The following is a 15,885-nucleotide window of genomic DNA, read 5'->3' on the forward strand; positions in this document are numbered from 1 at the left end:
GCCCGGGAACCTTTTGAGTCTTAAAGTCTTTAAAGTATTGAATATATGAATTTGAAAATAATCATTTATAAAGTTGATATCCACGCCTTAAAAATTGTGCTGCTTAAAACTTCTGTTTCACATTTCATGTAATTTATTTATTGTTTTAAGCCACTTTTACTTTGATCAAATGATGGAAATAAACAGCAGAACAAATCCTTATGCAGCGATTCGCTTAAAGCTGACCACTAGTTTGAAGAATAAAAGGAAGCACTTGCGGCTCAGATCACAAAAACAAGAGAAGAAGCTACAGTTTGATCATGAAATAGGGAATAAATAAATAAAATGGGAAATATACTGAAAATTGGTCTTAATTTTTGATATGCGTCGGCTTAAAAAGTCTGAAAATGAAGTTTAAGAAGCTTGTAGAAACCCTGATGAGAAGGTCACATGATGATTCGTTCTTCACCTCCAACCACTAAAAGAATCAATTCTGTCAGATTTCTCTTCTCAGAAAAACTTGTTTGTTTTTTCTCTCCAGTATTTTTGTTAAAACTTCAACTTGAATGTTTCAACTCTTTGATACAAACATGCATCAAATCGCTGCAGCTCTAATGTTATCTTCATTTAGCATCAAAGCAGAAACATCAGGAAAATTTTGTTTTCTTCAGTCGTCAAATATAAATATTCTTGAAGAAACGGTTTCTGCTTCCTCCTGAAAACATCTCCAGACTTTGGAGCTTTTGAGGAGATTTTGACCAAACTCCTCTTCTGTCAGTCACATGATCAGAACACTGTGTCCTGATTGGTTTAGTGTTTGTCATCTGATCAGACTCTGAACTTTAAAAATCCTGTAAGTGGAAGAGTCTGAAATAAAATAAAAAATCTGTTTTTTAAAGCTTCAGTTTGAGTGAAACTAGTTCAGATTTTTCACTAAATATTAATTTTTGTTTCTTTTACTCAAAAGAGAAAACAATGATCCACTGGGTTTGATTCTGAGTAAAATTAAATAAAAATCTGATTAAAATTATTTCTTCTTTTGGTTATTTTTGATGCTGAAACGTGTTTCCCCTTTAAATCCTCAGATTATTTTCAGAACGCCTATTTTGTTCCTCATGATGTTTATTTTTATCTTTAAATTCACCAAACGTTGGTTTACATCAGAGGAGCTCCATTGCCGCTTCTGAGGAACTGAAAGTTCTGCTTCACTCTTAGATGAGGAACAACAAGAAGACGGCGATCCTGGTGAAGGAGGTGAACCCCAAGAAGAGGCTGTTCCTGGTGTACCGGCCCAACACGGGTCGGCAGCTCAAGCTGGAGACCTACGCCGACATCAAGAAGAAGTTCAAAAAGGTACCGGACCTTTGCTCCTGTGGGCCTCCATCAGAGGATCAGACCTTCTGGAGCGTCCTGCTTCTAAAGCCAGGATCCGTTTGTTCTGGTTCTGCAGCTGCTTTCTCTTCCAGCGCTCAGTTTTCTAAACCGTCTTCTTTCTCTATCAGGTTCTGTCAGAAGACGCCAAGCAGCACTGGACCGACCAGTACACGCTGTCTGCAAAAATCTGCTCCCACGCCTACTGGTGGGTCCGCCTCCTTCTCTCGGACGGTCCTGATCCAGATCAGGAAGCCGGCCTCCTCCGGGCGGCGCTGACGGTTCTGTTCTCTGCTGCAGGCGTGGAAACTGTAAGAAGGCGTCGGTGGGCCTGCAGTGCGAGGTGGGCCTCCGCTGCCGGTCCTACTACGTCCTGTGCGGCTCGGTGCTCAGCGTGTGGAACGAGCTGGAGGAGGTGCTGACGCCGGTGGGAGGAACCAACGTGAAGGTGCAGATCGTGCGCCTCCGGACCGACGACGGGCAGAGGATTGTGGGTAAGTTAAAGGTGTGACGGACAGCTGAAGGGTCAACAGACGGTTCTGCTTCTTGCTGCTCTGTTTGGAGACAGGAAGTCATCATGACGGGACGCTCCATCGCCGCACATTACGCTTTCTTTTTGATTACTTTTTTGAGGGGATTTGAAACTGTTTTTGTTTTCTAAATTCAACATTTTAAGGTTCGTCAGATGCTCAGCACTTTAGCGGTTTGGGTGTTAGGCATGTGCTTTTATTTTGAAAGTCTGGCAGATTCGAAAGGCTTCCTGTGCTCCGTCACATTTTTGTGCATCCATGCATTTCTTTCTGCGGCGTTGACCGCAGATGACAAAAGTGGACCGGATTCCCAGAACCAAACCTGCTCCCATCCTGATGGCGTCTTCTTCTCTCGCAGGTCTGATCATTCCAGCGAACTGCGTCTCGCCGCTCATCAACAAGCTGTCCACGTCGGACCAGAGCCAGCAGCTGGCGGTGCAGGAGCAGCAGAAGAGGCAGCAGCTCCACCCGCAGAGTCTGAGCCACGTCCTCATCACGTAGTCCGCCGCCCCGGCCGCAGCTCCGCCCCTCTGGCGCAGCGATGTCTCTGCAGGCCTCAGCTCTGCGGCCTCTCACCCCCCCATCCTGGAGGGTCATGGTCTGTGCAGAGAACTTCTGACCCTGACCTCCAGACGCCCTCGTCCTCCAGCTGGAGGCCGGCGCCGTTCTGACGTTCAGAGCGCCACAGACTCGTGGTTCCAGTTTCCGTTCAGGCCAGAGCCGGACGGAAACGAATCCAGAACCACTGCGAGTAAACGCTCCGTTACAATCCATGTCAACACGTGAGCCCGCCCACCTGACAGGAAGTTATCCCGCCCCGCTGCAGTAAAGGTCCCTGGAACTGTCCTGCTACTCCGCACAAACCCAAACATCATCAGTGGGTTCCGCCCCCATCCTCTCGTTTTCAGTCTAGGTTTCAGTTTGTTGGAGGAGCGCCGCAGGAGCTTGTGGACCGTGCCTTCGTCTCCGTCTGTTCAGGGTTCCTGCAGTTCGGTCCGGATCCTTGAGGTGGCGCCGCAGCAGACACTTAAGGGCATTTTGTGTTTGAGACGTTCATTTGATGAAGACTGTAGGAGGAAACGTGTTCCAGTGATGGAGATTTTCTCCACAAATGTATATTTTACTTTGTTTCTGTATATTTTTGCTCTGTTTCTGTTCATTCTCGGCTCCACGCTCAATCAGAAGTTCTGTGGCGAATGTTTCCTGCACTCCGTGACCTTTCACCCCCAGGCTTTTATTTGAGAACAATCATCCAGACTTTGGACGTGAAGAGCTCGAGTCGTTTTAGTTTGGATCTGCTCAGGGTTCAGTCGGTACAAAGACCCAGAATTCCTTCAGAGACTTCCTGTGGTGTGCACGTTCTGCTCGCGCCCTCACACGGCTTCAGCGCCAAACACCTCATCAGGTTTGCACTAAAACGGGCATCGAGTGTGGGGGGAGGGGTCTGTACGGCGCCGTATTCAAATGCAACCTCGACCTGCTACTCCGCTTTGCTGCCGTTTGTATCATTTGTACAGTTTGAAGTCGTCCCGACTGTCGTCTGTCTGAACCTGAATGTGCACCTTGATGGAAGCTGCTCCTCCTGCCTGCTGGGATGTTGCAGCGCCGAGCGTCTCGCCGTGTTAAAAAAAGACTTCCGTTTGTCCCCGTGGATGCACGCCACGCACTACTGACAGGACGTGTACAGAAAGCCCACATGAACGAGTGCAACGCTCAATAAAGCTTGATATACTTCTACCTCTGCTGCTTCACCACGTTTGATCAGATTCTAGAAATGCATTAATATGCTTTCTATAAGCAAACTTACGACTTATTTGAGATCAATTTTGCTCTAATTATTCATTTACAACCTAAAAACTTTAAATATGAAAAAAAGTTGACTTAAATGTGTATTTTTTTTCTGTTTTTTATTTTGGCGACGACAGTTTTCTAAAATTAATTTCAATTGAAGACTTGGTATGTAAAATGTGTAAAAGATGCAAAAAATATTTTTAAAAATGGAAATGCATTCAAGCAAAGATTTACATGAACATTTATTAGTTTGAAATTCCTCGATTTTCAAAGATAAATGGTAAAAAAAGACGATATTTAAGATTAACTAAGAAGAAAATTGATTATTTTAGTTTTATTTGTATCCTCTTTATTCAATTTGATCTAAATTTGGTACATCAAAGGGATTTAAAGATAAAAAAAATTCCAAGAATTAACAATATAATGTATAGTTGTAAAGACTAATGTAATTTTTTAAAATTCATTATTTTTTATCTAAGTTCCATTTGTGCAGCAAATGTTAACATTAAAAATAAACTTAAAGGTGTGATTATATTCATTTTACTATTAAGTCTTATATTTCCCACTTTGACACTGTAAGAAATGCAATTTGACCTAATTTAAGTACATAAAATGTGTTCATATTTAAAATAAAATGCCAAAAATATAAACAATTTTATGTGATAAAAGTTCCTACACATTTTAATTTGGAAGTCAGTTTTTAAACTATTTGCAGTAAATTGAACTATTTAAGATAAACTGAGGAAATGTGAGTGTATTTTATGTTTAATGTGTAATTTGATCCAGTTTTAATCTAAAAAAATAGATTTTGAACTAAATTAGATGGGTAAAGAACACATTAGGATGCTGAAAATAAAAAAAACTTTAAGCAATATTTTCGTTTTTTTAAATATACATTTTTAAAAACCAAAATTTAAACGTTTTTTTTTTTTACCTATATTATATTTTTGCAATATGTTTTTATAAACTTTGAGGAAATGTGTCTGCATTTTATTTTAAAGTAATATTTTTATTAAATGTTACTAAAACAGAAATAATAAACAGTCAGATGAAAGGGATGATGGGAAATATCTAATTATTTTTAAATGAAGATTCGTAAATTAAAAGTCCAAAGTTTTATTATTATTTTTGTAAAATGAATAATATTCCTGAATGTCGGGGCCCCGGACGGCACCGGGGGCCAACCATGCGGGGAGCGGGGCCTGATGGGAAATATTGAGTGAGTAAGGATCACATGGTTCGGGTTCTGGTCAGAACGTGGTTCCGGGCGTCTAGAGGGATGGACGTGGTTCCCCAGACCAAAGCAGGTACCAAAACTCCCGCGAACCCGCGCGGGAATGAAATGCGTGATTTAAAAAAAAAAAAAAAAAAAAACTTTGACTTTTATTTTTAAAAGTGTCCAAAATAAACCGTAAAAAGCCTAAAATAAGGTTTGAGGGTAAAATCTCCAAGTGGTTAAAGTTTTAAAAAATCTTTTTTTAAAGTGTCACTTTTATTTATTTTATTATTTTTTCTGGAGCAAACTTTGTGTTAAATGTGATGGAGGCGCGCGCGCGCCACCGTGCGCGTGCGCCCCATGTGTAAAAAGATGTTTAAAAGTGGTTTTGTGCCGCGCGGATGGCGGCGGCGCTGAAAGCCAGTGGGTGTCAATATAAAGTGACGGCCATATTTGCCGGTGCCGCTGTTGTAAACAAAAAGTGAGAGACAGACGCTTCACTGAATTTCGGGTCATTTTTATTTCTTTAATTTACCATGTCTCTGGGAATGTCTTACAAACCCAACGTCCATCAGCACATTCCGGGAACTTCAGGGAACCAGGGTAAGAGCAAAGCGGCGGCGGGAAGCCCCCCGTCCGCCCGCTACATCGAGTGTTAAATTCGGGGTCTCGGAGAATACCTGGAGAAAGACTGTGTCTGTAGTTTTTGTCCAGTTATATATATAGGGTCAGATCCTGGGAGCTAGGCTAATTCATATCCGCCATTATTACTAATGTAAAAGGGCGCCATCCGCGGCTCCTCGCGGCGCACAAACACGGCGGGGGTGAGAAACGAGCGCGCGGCGGTTCCGAAAACGGGGTTCCCCGCCGTCCGGGGTCGCGGTCCCGCCCGGCGGGTGCCGTTACACGGTGACAAAAATGTATCGGTTATGTCTTCTTGAGCCAGCCTTGTTCCGTTTCCTCCATGATGCTCCTCGGTCGGAGCTGCCGATTGATCCGCCTCGGAGGAGTTTCTGCCTCTTCGAGGACACCTGCTGGTGTGGGCCGGTACTGCAGGCAGAGGAGGCGCGAGTTCACATTCTGCAAAATAAATAATAATAATATTCTGTCTTATTTTAACAGCGCTTTTAGTGACCAATTTGAATTAAAATTGTGTTTTTAACACAATGTTGTTGCATTTTTCTGGTATTTATATAAAAAGAAAAATAATCTCACAGTTTAATTTCTTTATTCAAATCATGAATCGGGAGCAGATAAAAAATTATTGTTTGAAAAATCTTTTTGGTACAAATGAACTACACATCGGTGGGTCACATGCTCCCTGCTCTGCTTCATTACACGTAGATCCATGAGCGATAGATCCAGGATAGATTCATATGCAAAAGATCTATGTAGGATAGGTCCATGAACGATGGATCCATGTACCTCTTTGTTTTCCTCATCTGAGCTGAAATAGATCCATGTACGGTAGATCCACTATGATAGATACATGTACGGTAGATCCACTATGATAGATCCATGTACAGTAGATCCACTATGATAGATCCATGTACGGTAGATCCACTATGATAGATACATGTACGATAGATCCACTATGATAGATCCATGTACGGTAGATCCACTATGATAGATCCATGTACGGTAGATCCACTACGATAGATCTATGTACGATAGATGCACGTACAACACATCTTTATGTTATCAATTCATGAAATATAGTTCCATGTGCAATAGATCGACATTTGATAGATCCATGGACAATAGATCCACGTGATATAGATTCCTGAAAGATGAATCCATGTACAATAGATCAGTGTGCAATGGAGATTTGATAGATCCATGTACAATAGAACCATGTATGTCTTTAATTTCGGTATCTAAGCTGGCAAGGATCAACGTGATAGATCCACGTACGGAAGATTTACTCCGATAGATCCATGTATGATAGATCCACTTAGATCTATGTACAATAGATCCACATACTGTGGATCCACTTATGATAGATTACTACAGTAGATTTACTACGATAGATCCATCTACCATAGATTTACTACGATAGATTTACAAAGACTGATCCATGTATGATAGATCCACTACGATACATCCATGTACAATAGATCCATGTTTGATATATGATAGATTTACTACAATAGATTTACTAAGATAGATCCATGTATAGTAGATCCATAACAAAAGTCCATGTATGATAGATTTACTACGATAGATCCACATATGGTAGATCCACTATAATAGATCCATGTATGATAGATTTACTACAATAGATCCATGTACAATAGATTTACTGCGATAGATTTACAAAGACTATTCCATGTATGATAGATCCACTACGATACATCCATGTACAATAGATCCATGTTTGATGGATCCACATATGATAGATTTACTACAATAGATTTACTAAGATAGATCCATGTGTAATAGATCCACAACAATAGTCCATGTATGATAGATTTACTTCAATAAATCCATTTATGATAGATCCACATATGGCAGATCCACTATGATAGATCCATGTATGACAGATCCACTACAATAGATCTATGTAGGATAGATCCATGAAGTATAGATCAGGGCCTGCCCCGGGCGTTTGCTGGAGGGCGCGCCAAATCCCAAATCAGTATATATTTCTTTAATTTTTGAATATTTCATGTAAAAAAATAAAAGCACTAATTAAGAAAACATAAATAAAATAACTCAAAAGTTTGATTTAATCAGTAACTTTCCCCGGTGTGGCGCTCCTCCTTACCAGAGTCTACTCTAGGTATGCGCGTGCTTTCCGCTCTTAGTTTTTCTTTAAACTTTAAGGAGGTAAAAGCATCAAAACCAGCCCTCTGGGAGGGCTTTAAACGGAAGGAAAAACAGGCTCAAAGCAGAAGTGTTTGTGACATGCAGAAACATTTAATGTGATTTAAACATTTGTGTCCACAAAGAGATGAATAAAAGTTTAAGTCTGTGTCAACATCTGAAAGAATTCCCTCTTTTAACGCTTTAGAACAGAAAGGATTCTGGTAAACAAACATAAATGTGTGTTTGTGATTCTGCTGTAAGTTCAGAACTAAAAACATATCAGATATAAAGTTCTGCTGTTTGAGGATGTTTTAAAGCAATAGAGTGTTGGAGACGGTCTGGTGTGGAGTTTGGTTCTGATGCTGATGTTCTGCCTGCAGTTGGGAACCTTCAGTCGGCCTCAGCTGCTAACCTGGCCACGTTGCAGTCCTACAGACCCCTGCTGAGCGACTACGGACCTCCATCTCTGGGATTCTCACAGGTGAGTTCAGGCTGAGAGGAGCGCCGGAGTTTCCTTTTGAGGGCCGAATGAACGCGGCCGTGGTTCCAAACCTTCAGTCAGAGACGTGGCGAGGATTTAAGGGTTTAAATGTTACAGCTGCAGCTCTGTCACTGACTGTATGTGAGAACTGGAGCAAGTGAGTGTGACGTCATCCTTAGAAAATGGTTCCACCTCCAACCAAATCACGTCTAGAGTCATAATTTATTCGTGATATAGATGCCGCCATGTTGGAACCAGACAGCATCAGTCAGCAGTGATTGGTCCGAGTCAATCTGAGTTTCTATGGCAACCACTCTCACCAATCAGGTCGTAGCTTGTTGTAAGGCCACACCCAGCCTGTTATTGAAGCTCCTTATTGGCCAAACACACTTGATCCAGGCAGATAAGTCAGGCCGGCCCTCCAGGACTGGATTTAGAAACTTCAGATCTATAATCTTAAGATAATTTCTTCAGTATCATGAACTTGTGTCATAAAGGCCGTTTACTATGGAGCTATTTTGGGGCCAAAAATATTTGAAACCAAAATAAAACAAACAAGAAAAAAAAAGTAAAAAGTCCAAAAAATGTTGTTATTCTAAAATAAACGTAACTATTTTCAGCTTCAACAGAAAAGTTCTGTTTTTTACGTCTCAAAACTCAATTTCAAACCTTTTTTTTTTCATTTTTGAATCTGAAAATTCCAGTTTTCTATGATGTTTTCTATGCCTGTATTTAACACAATAAGATGGCGCTTTGAATGGGTTAGAACGGCATTTTGGACACAATAAAACTGCTTTTTACCCCTGTCTCGGGACAACTTCAGACTATGATAGTACAGACAATACAGACATTTTCTGACTGTAATGATCACAGTTCTCAGAGTCAGTGAACGCACCGGGACTGAAGTTACCACCCTCATCCATTTTGATTGGTTCTTCAGGTTAGCCCCGCCCCAACGCTCCACAACGGGGACAAAAATTTTATAATGGAAATAAAAAAAAGTTTTGAAACCTAAAATTCAGAACATTTGAAGCTGAAAATAATCAAGTTTATTTTAGGATAGCAAAAAGTTTTGGACATTTTACATTTTTTTTGGCCAAACACAAATATTTTTTTCAAAATGTTTTATTTGGGTTTCAAATATTTATGGCCCTGTTTTGACTCCATAATTCACAGGTTGTTTTTTTTTACCTTTGATGCCTCCATCTGTGTCATACGACGGAGTATCAGGGCTGCTTTGTTATTTTTAAAATTAGGACTTTAAATCTTGTAAATATACGAGAATAAAGTCGTATATTTATGACTTTAAAAGTTTTGGGCTAGATTTTTTACTTTAAATCTGAGAAATTTACGAGATTTAAAGTCGCAAATTTATGAGAAATAACTCGTAATATTCCTTTTTTTATTGGTGGCCCTAATACTCCGTCGTAGTGTCTTAAACGATAGTTTCTACAGAACTGTTATGGTTCTCGATTCTCCTGGTTTGGGTCAGTTCAAAGGCTGACCTTTTCCACTTTTTATTGCATTTCACATTCTTCCACATAGTGTCAATATTCACATTTTATCATTTTTTTGGGTTTAAATATGAACGTTTGTAAATAAAAACATGAGATAACTCAGAGATATCTGTTTTTTTCCCCAAAAATCAAAGAGTTGTGCATCTTATTTTGAAAGTCCTGTTAAAAGCGGTCTTTGAACTACTCAGCCTTCGTCAAAACTACCCTTAAGGGTGGATATTAGCTGTCATGAAACATCAAGACTCATAGAGCAACAAAGTTCAAATCTCACAAATTCTCCTGAGGCTTTTATTTTGTTATCTAAATCTAACCAGAATGGAACTTCCTCTTTCCCCAAACCTCAGGGCTCCACCGGCAGTCAAGTGCCTCAGAACAAATATGCAGAGCTGCTCGCCATCATCGAAGAACTCGGGAAGGAAATCAGGCCCACGTACGCTGGAAGCAAGAGCGCGATGGAGAGACTGAAAAGAGGTATGTCACGCTCCCCGCCTGAAGGTTTCCCTCAGCGCCTGAGCTGAACCCTCTGATCCCTCTGGGCAGGAATAATCCACGCCAGGGGACTGGTGCGGGAATGCTTGGCGGAGACGGAGCGAAACGCCAGATCCTAGCCGCGAACACGCCTTCCTCCTCCGAGAAGAACGACACCTCACCAAAAAGCAAACGGAAAAATAAACCTGCATGGCATTACTTGGCAGGGAGGAAGTAAAAGAGGAAAAGACGGAAAGTTAAACTCCTAGAGATGAAGGGTGATGTTAAAATAAAAACGGCCCCCGACAGTTTCAATCCGTTCTGTGTGAAACAAAAGATGGTTCATTTTCATGGATCTTAGTTTAAATTTCTGTTCTTTTTGCATGCAAACGGGCCCATTGGTTAACTGTAGACTATGCATGACATGTACAGAACTAGATCAGGTTCTTTTTTAGTGTTTTACGTTTCCTCCTCTCATGGTGTTCGGTCCGTTTGGACCTTCTGCAGCTCACGGCGGAGTCGGGGAGGGAAGGACGTGCCAAACGCATTTCTTCATCTTTCAGTTGGTTTTAAATGGAGACAAAAAAAAGGAAAATGCTGTTACTTGCATCTTTGTATGTATTTATTACTACGTGTAATAAATTGTATTTTCAATACAGTTGTCATGGTGATTCTTTGCTTTGATCTATTTTTATTTTACCTCAAGTACATCAAGAAAAAAAAGTGGAAAAATGAGATGAAAAAAATTCAGAATAAACATCAGTCACAGTTTGTTTAAAAATATCCTGAGTGAGTTCAAACTGTTAATATGGAAATAGTGTTCCATTTAGTTAATGAATTCATTGATTTTGGTGTTGACTAAAATTTGGGATTATTAAATAATTAATGCAGATGCAGAAAAACAGCAAATTTAAAGGTAACAGGAGTGTGACGTAATTTGAGTGTCGTCTGCATAGAAACAGATATATTACATTATATTATAAAGTTATGTCATAATATATTGCCCGCCCAATGGCCTTGTGGTAGTGTGTCCACCCAGAAATTGTAGGGTTGTGAGTTCAATTCCAGGCCCAGTCATACCAAAGACTCTAAAAATGGTACCCAGTGTGTCCCCATTTGACACTCGGCATGAAAAGTTTGGTTGTGTCTGTGTCTGCAGTTCACCACTCCCCCAGGGAAGGGGACAAATGCAGAGAACAATTTTTGCACACATAGATGTGTGACAACTAATGCGACTTTAGCTTTACTATTCTAATTAATGTGTGTAACTAATAATCAATTAGTCCACATTCTTTTTTGTCAATTGGTAATATTGAAAATATTTTTCCTTGAATAATTTTCTATAAAAGCTAATCTACAAATGTATGCTTCTGTAGAGTTTCCCCCAATTTCTCAATTGTCTATTTGTGTATAAACATAATTTTACAGCAAATTTCTCATTAAAATTTGCATATTTGACAGCATGTTAATTATCTTTTTTAATGTTTATCAAGCCAATGTTGTTATCTAAAGGTAGTGGAACAAGGACTGATCCTTGAGGGACTCCTTAAATGATTCAAAACAGTTTACATCTTAAAATAATGACTTGGCAGTTTCCATCAGAATTTTATGTCGATGCAATCTGTAATTTTAACAGATGCAGTAACTTAGTTTGAAAAAGAGTGAATGAGAATTAATTGGATTTTTACAAAAGTAAAGATAAATTAATGTGTAAAACCTGAAGTCCCATTCAGTTTGACCATTTTTGTTTGATTATATATATATATATATATATATATAAAATCATTTTACATTTATAATGTGCATTCCAATGCAATCTTGTTTTAAAGATGTTATATCTTGTTATTTTAAATTTAAATAACAAGATTAAAAGTTAACATTTATTAAATTTTTTTACGGTTTTTCTTGTTATATTTATTTCGTTGTTCTAGTTCTATATAATAAAGTAAATAAAACATATCTTTCCTCATCATTCTTTTAATATCAATATTTCACTTCCAGAAAGGAGAAGCTTCTCTCTTGCACATGCGCTGTGGTCCCAACAGATGCACACGCCCCTTTTTGTTCAGACCACCAATAGGAACGAAGAGTGAAAGTCCCGACCAATCAGCGCCCCGCATTTCAGACAGATGTTTGACCAATCCCCGCGCGGGTTGTGAACGCCACAGCAGCCAGCAAACACTGCAGTGCAGCGGCCAACCAGCGACCAGCTAGCCCGCCTGACAGCTCACACGGAAATATGGATGAGATAACCCGGGATAACGGGTAGGTTAGCTGCGGATTAACCGTCGCCGTTCCCGCCACGTTCCTGTCGGTAGCATGTCGTGCGGCACGCGGCTGTAGTTGAGTGTTTGCTAACCCCGCGCCTCCGAACCCGTCATAACTTAGCCGAACTGAGCTAGCTTAGCGGGCTAACCTGGTTCGTTAGTTGTTTCCCTTCTGCAGATAACGGACGGTAACGGGCGCAAAGTTTACCCGTAGTTCCCGCCACCCATTACCGGAGGGTGTTTTCTCCGAAACGGGAAACGCAACTTGGTGTTTTTCCCGCCTGAAAAAACAAATCCAGCTAAATCTGCATTATCAGTCTTTGTGTTGACTAAATATCCGATAAAGTTCAGAGATCCTCCATCAGACGAACAGGGAAGTGAATGGAGGACATGTCAACATTTGAAAACACGTGTCAAAACTGCTCCGTTTTCAGGGATTTTCTGCGCCTTCTCACTAAATCTCATCTTAATATGACGGTCAGCAAGTCAACATTATAACCCGACACCTTTTGCTTTATAATAGCTGACTGTAAACCGTTTATATGAGCACAGAAATATGAAATAACCTGGGATTAATTGCGGAAAACCAGATTTAAAAACCTGGTTTGATGCGTTTACATGCAGCTCAGAAATCTGAGCTTTTCTGCAGACATCACGGGAGAAATTATCCATCTCGTCATAACCAGTAAAGAAATTACAATACAAGATTTTTTTTTTGGCTATAATTCAAAACATTTTCCAATAGAGCTAATGGAATTTGATTTGAGTGTAAAATTGTTAATTGGAGGGGATTTAAGCTTATTTAGAATTAGTCTTGGTAACATTATAAGTGTTGACAATTTGATTTATTCATTTACACAAATACAAAGGACACAATATAACAAACAAAATACAAATACAGAAAAGTAAAAACACGTCAAGAAACCCATCTGGGTTTATTTAAGATGGTAACACCTCTGTCGAAAAAGACAATAAAATACAGTAAGTAAACAAGTAGACTAAACATAACAATTCCAAATCAAATTAATTGTATGAATATTTAATTTGTAATCATATCTGATCATCTATCATATTTAGGTCAATTGCTCGCATAGTTGGAAATATTATGTCTTAAAATAAGTGTGTGTTGTTAAAAACAAGTTTTATGTCTTTAAAGTAGGAATATTCATAGTTTAACTAGTTTAACTAGTAATGGACTAAATAGATGTATTGATCCGACCAGATTGATCTGTCCGAGTCAAGGTGTTAATCAAATCGATCTATAAAATAATTTCAAAATAAAATAAATCAATAGTTGATATTGGAATGCACCATTGAGGTAGAGTAGGTTTATTTTTATCAAAAATGATCACATGTGACCATACGGTGTGCTAGAATGTTCTAATAATGATTTCTCTGATGTGGAAAAACGACAACTTTATCAAACTAAGATGTCAATGGATTTGACATTCACTCTTGTTTACTTGTTTTTTTGTTTAGTGTGTGATTTCATATTGTGATTATTCACAGACAATAAGCGGTCGGCAGATACTGAGACTGAAAAAAATTACAGTGAGTAAACGCAATAAATTTTTTCCAGGTTTGCGATTAATTAGTTAATTTTTTTATAATCGATTTTTGTTCCTAGTTTTTACATTTAGGCTGTGAGACAAGAGACATTTTATTAATATAAAACCACATTAAAATATCAGATCAAGTCACTAATAGACTGAAACCAGTTTTTAAGGTTCACGTTTCCGTAGATCTGATTGTTGTAACGCTCCAGTCCAGTTTCTCCCTGATCCGGTTCCATCAGCGTGGGACCTCCTGCTAACCGTGGCGTTCTGTGTTCCAGCCGTCAGACTGACCCCGTCCACGTGGGCCCGTAAACATGTCCACAGATGACAGCATCTCTGAGGACGTGTCCAGCTCGGGCGCCCTGAGCCATGGCCGTGTCAGCGCGGACGGCGGGAAGGAGAGCGAGGCCTCCCTGGAGTCCTCCGAGGGGACGTCGGCCTCGGGGCCGGCCGTGCCGGACGAGCGGCGCAGGCCCTCCCAGACCAAAGGAGGCGCCGTGGAGAGCAGAACCGTGGACCTCACACCAGCGTGCAATAAGATCAGGTAAGGAACGAAGTCAGGCTGACCCGATTAGTCGACTAATACAATACTCAAAGACTCATTTAATAGTCGATTAGTCTTTACTTTATATTATATGGAGTCAGAGTGTAGTAAAGTTGAAAGTTATAATGGTATTCTGCTAACTTTTGAACTATTTTGACATTTATTAAGATTTTTTAGGCTATCTTGGAGTTTAGCTAATAGTTCAGCTACATGCTAGCTATTTTGGTTAACTTGGGCTTTTTTCGGTTTTTCAGGCTAATTTGGCATTTAACTATTATTTTAGCTGACTATCAGCTTCCGTTCTTCCGATGAACCGTCTTTGTATCACATTTCAGGATTTTAATGTTTTTCTGGGGATGTTCCGATCCAATCACGCAGTTTCAGTTCCAGTCCTGGTTATGATCAGTGCTAGTACTGGGTTATATGACGATACACGTCCTTTCTCTTCTATTACATTTTTTGGTGATTTTTATTGATAAACTTTTGTGCAAAAATTACTAAGAAACTTTAAATTTTTGTGATGGTTCTCATATCTATTGAGTTAAATGTTACATAAAAAAATAAAGTCAGAGAAAAGTAAGTAAAGACATTTTTGTCTTTTTTTCAGAGAATATTTGAAAATATACTTTATTGTGAATAAAATGATTATTGTGATATAAAACAATTTATATCGTGATCTACAATTTTTTCACCCAACTGTAATCATCTCTGTGTATTTTAAGCTTATCACAGATAAATGTTCTGCTAGGAGTCTGGATGTCATGAAAGATTCATGACGTTTAGTTGACATAAACTGGAGCAGAAGACGGGACTCGTTTGAGCATAAAAACAGTTCAAAAATATATTGACATAATAGCATATTAACTATTTTAAGAAATGTTTAAAATGGACAGGAAGTGTCTCTATTTGTTTGTTCTAACGTAAACAATAATCTAAAAAGGGATTTAAAAAGAAAAAAAGTTTTGTTTCTTTGTAGGAGAACGTAGAAATGGCCGCCAAGGGACCGTCTACAAAGTGCAAGCTCTGGGAAAAGGGGATCAAAACAACGAAAAAAGTCATAATCTCACAAAAACAATCAAACTAATATTTGTTTTAACTGATTTTAGCAGTCAGAAATACTCATCATCAAATTTATTCCTAAACAATGATTTTAGAATATTTTTTTTTTTTTTTTGAAGAATTTGTTTTTAAAAAATGAATCGCATCTGATCAGAAATGTTAAATTGTTCTGAAGACCCTGAAGCTAAAGTCACCAAACTCTCTCACATGAATAAAAGTAATGGGTCGGGTATCGACAGGTTATTAAAATCTAATAACTCTGAATGGATCGGGACATCTCTGGTTCTTCTTCTCTTTC

The 15,885-nt window shown here is 39.3% G+C and overlaps 3 protein-coding genes across 7 annotated transcripts in view; all 3 read left to right on the top strand.

The window, feature by feature from the left end:
- Nucleotides 1-3,617, top strand: part of sbno1 (strawberry notch homolog 1 (Drosophila)) — a 16,229-nt gene extending 12,612 nt beyond the window's left edge. For all 3 annotated transcript variants that reach the window (XM_036214458.1, XM_024299192.2, XM_024299193.2), the window contains 4 exons: nt 1,195-1,332; nt 1,482-1,558; nt 1,651-1,844; nt 2,239-3,617. In XM_036214458.1, the coding sequence (XP_036070351.1) occupies nt 1,195-1,332; nt 1,482-1,558; nt 1,651-1,844; nt 2,239-2,381 (552 nt within the window). In that variant the 3' untranslated portion in view covers nt 2,382-3,617. The remainder of the gene's footprint in view (nt 1-1,194; nt 1,333-1,481; nt 1,559-1,650; nt 1,845-2,238) is intronic.
- A 1,210-nt stretch (nt 3,618-4,827) lies between these two features.
- LOC112162743 (cyclin-dependent kinase 2-associated protein 1) lies at nt 4,828-10,819 on the top strand. 2 transcript variants are annotated; one of them, XM_024298625.2, is made up of 4 exons: nt 4,828-4,978; nt 8,076-8,176; nt 10,038-10,164; nt 10,234-10,819. In XM_024298625.2, the coding sequence occupies exons 1-4, from the start codon at nt 4,906-4,908 to the stop codon at nt 10,299-10,301; spliced, it is 369 nt and encodes a 122-aa protein (XP_024154393.1). In that variant the 5' UTR covers nt 4,828-4,905; the 3' UTR covers nt 10,302-10,819. The 2 variants fall into 2 exon arrangements, with proteins under 2 accessions (XP_024154393.1, XP_024154394.1); XM_024298626.2 differs by lacking the exon at nt 4,828-4,978 and adding an exon at nt 5,229-5,490.
- A 1,454-nt stretch (nt 10,820-12,273) lies between these two features.
- LOC112163299 (M-phase phosphoprotein 9) overlaps nt 12,274-15,885 on the top strand; it is a 17,812-nt gene continuing 14,200 nt past the window's right edge. For both annotated transcript variants that reach the window (XM_024299626.2, XM_024299628.2), the window contains exons 1-2: nt 12,274-12,426; nt 14,263-14,528. In XM_024299626.2, the coding sequence (XP_024155394.1) occupies nt 14,299-14,528 (230 nt within the window). In that variant the 5' untranslated portion in view covers nt 12,274-12,426; nt 14,263-14,298. The remainder of the gene's footprint in view (nt 12,427-14,262; nt 14,529-15,885) is intronic.

Source organism: Oryzias melastigma, linkage group LG12 (assembly GCF_002922805.2).
Source record: "Oryzias melastigma strain HK-1 linkage group LG12, ASM292280v2, whole genome shotgun sequence".
Taxonomy (NCBI): domain Eukaryota; kingdom Metazoa; phylum Chordata; class Actinopteri; order Beloniformes; family Adrianichthyidae; genus Oryzias; species Oryzias melastigma.

Coding starts and splice junctions, on each gene's coding strand:
- LOC112162743 (XM_024298625.2), top strand. CDS start 4,906: ATGGTTCGGGTTCTGGTCAGAACGTGGTTCCGGGCGTCTAGAGGGATG. Junction 8,177..10,037: donor CATCTCTGGGATTCTCACAG/GTGAGTTCAGGC, acceptor CCCAAACCTCAG/GGCTCCACCGGCAGTCAAGT. Junction 10,165..10,233: donor GATGGAGAGACTGAAAAGAG/GTATGTCACGCT, acceptor CCCTCTGGGCAG/GAATAATCCACGCCAGGGGA.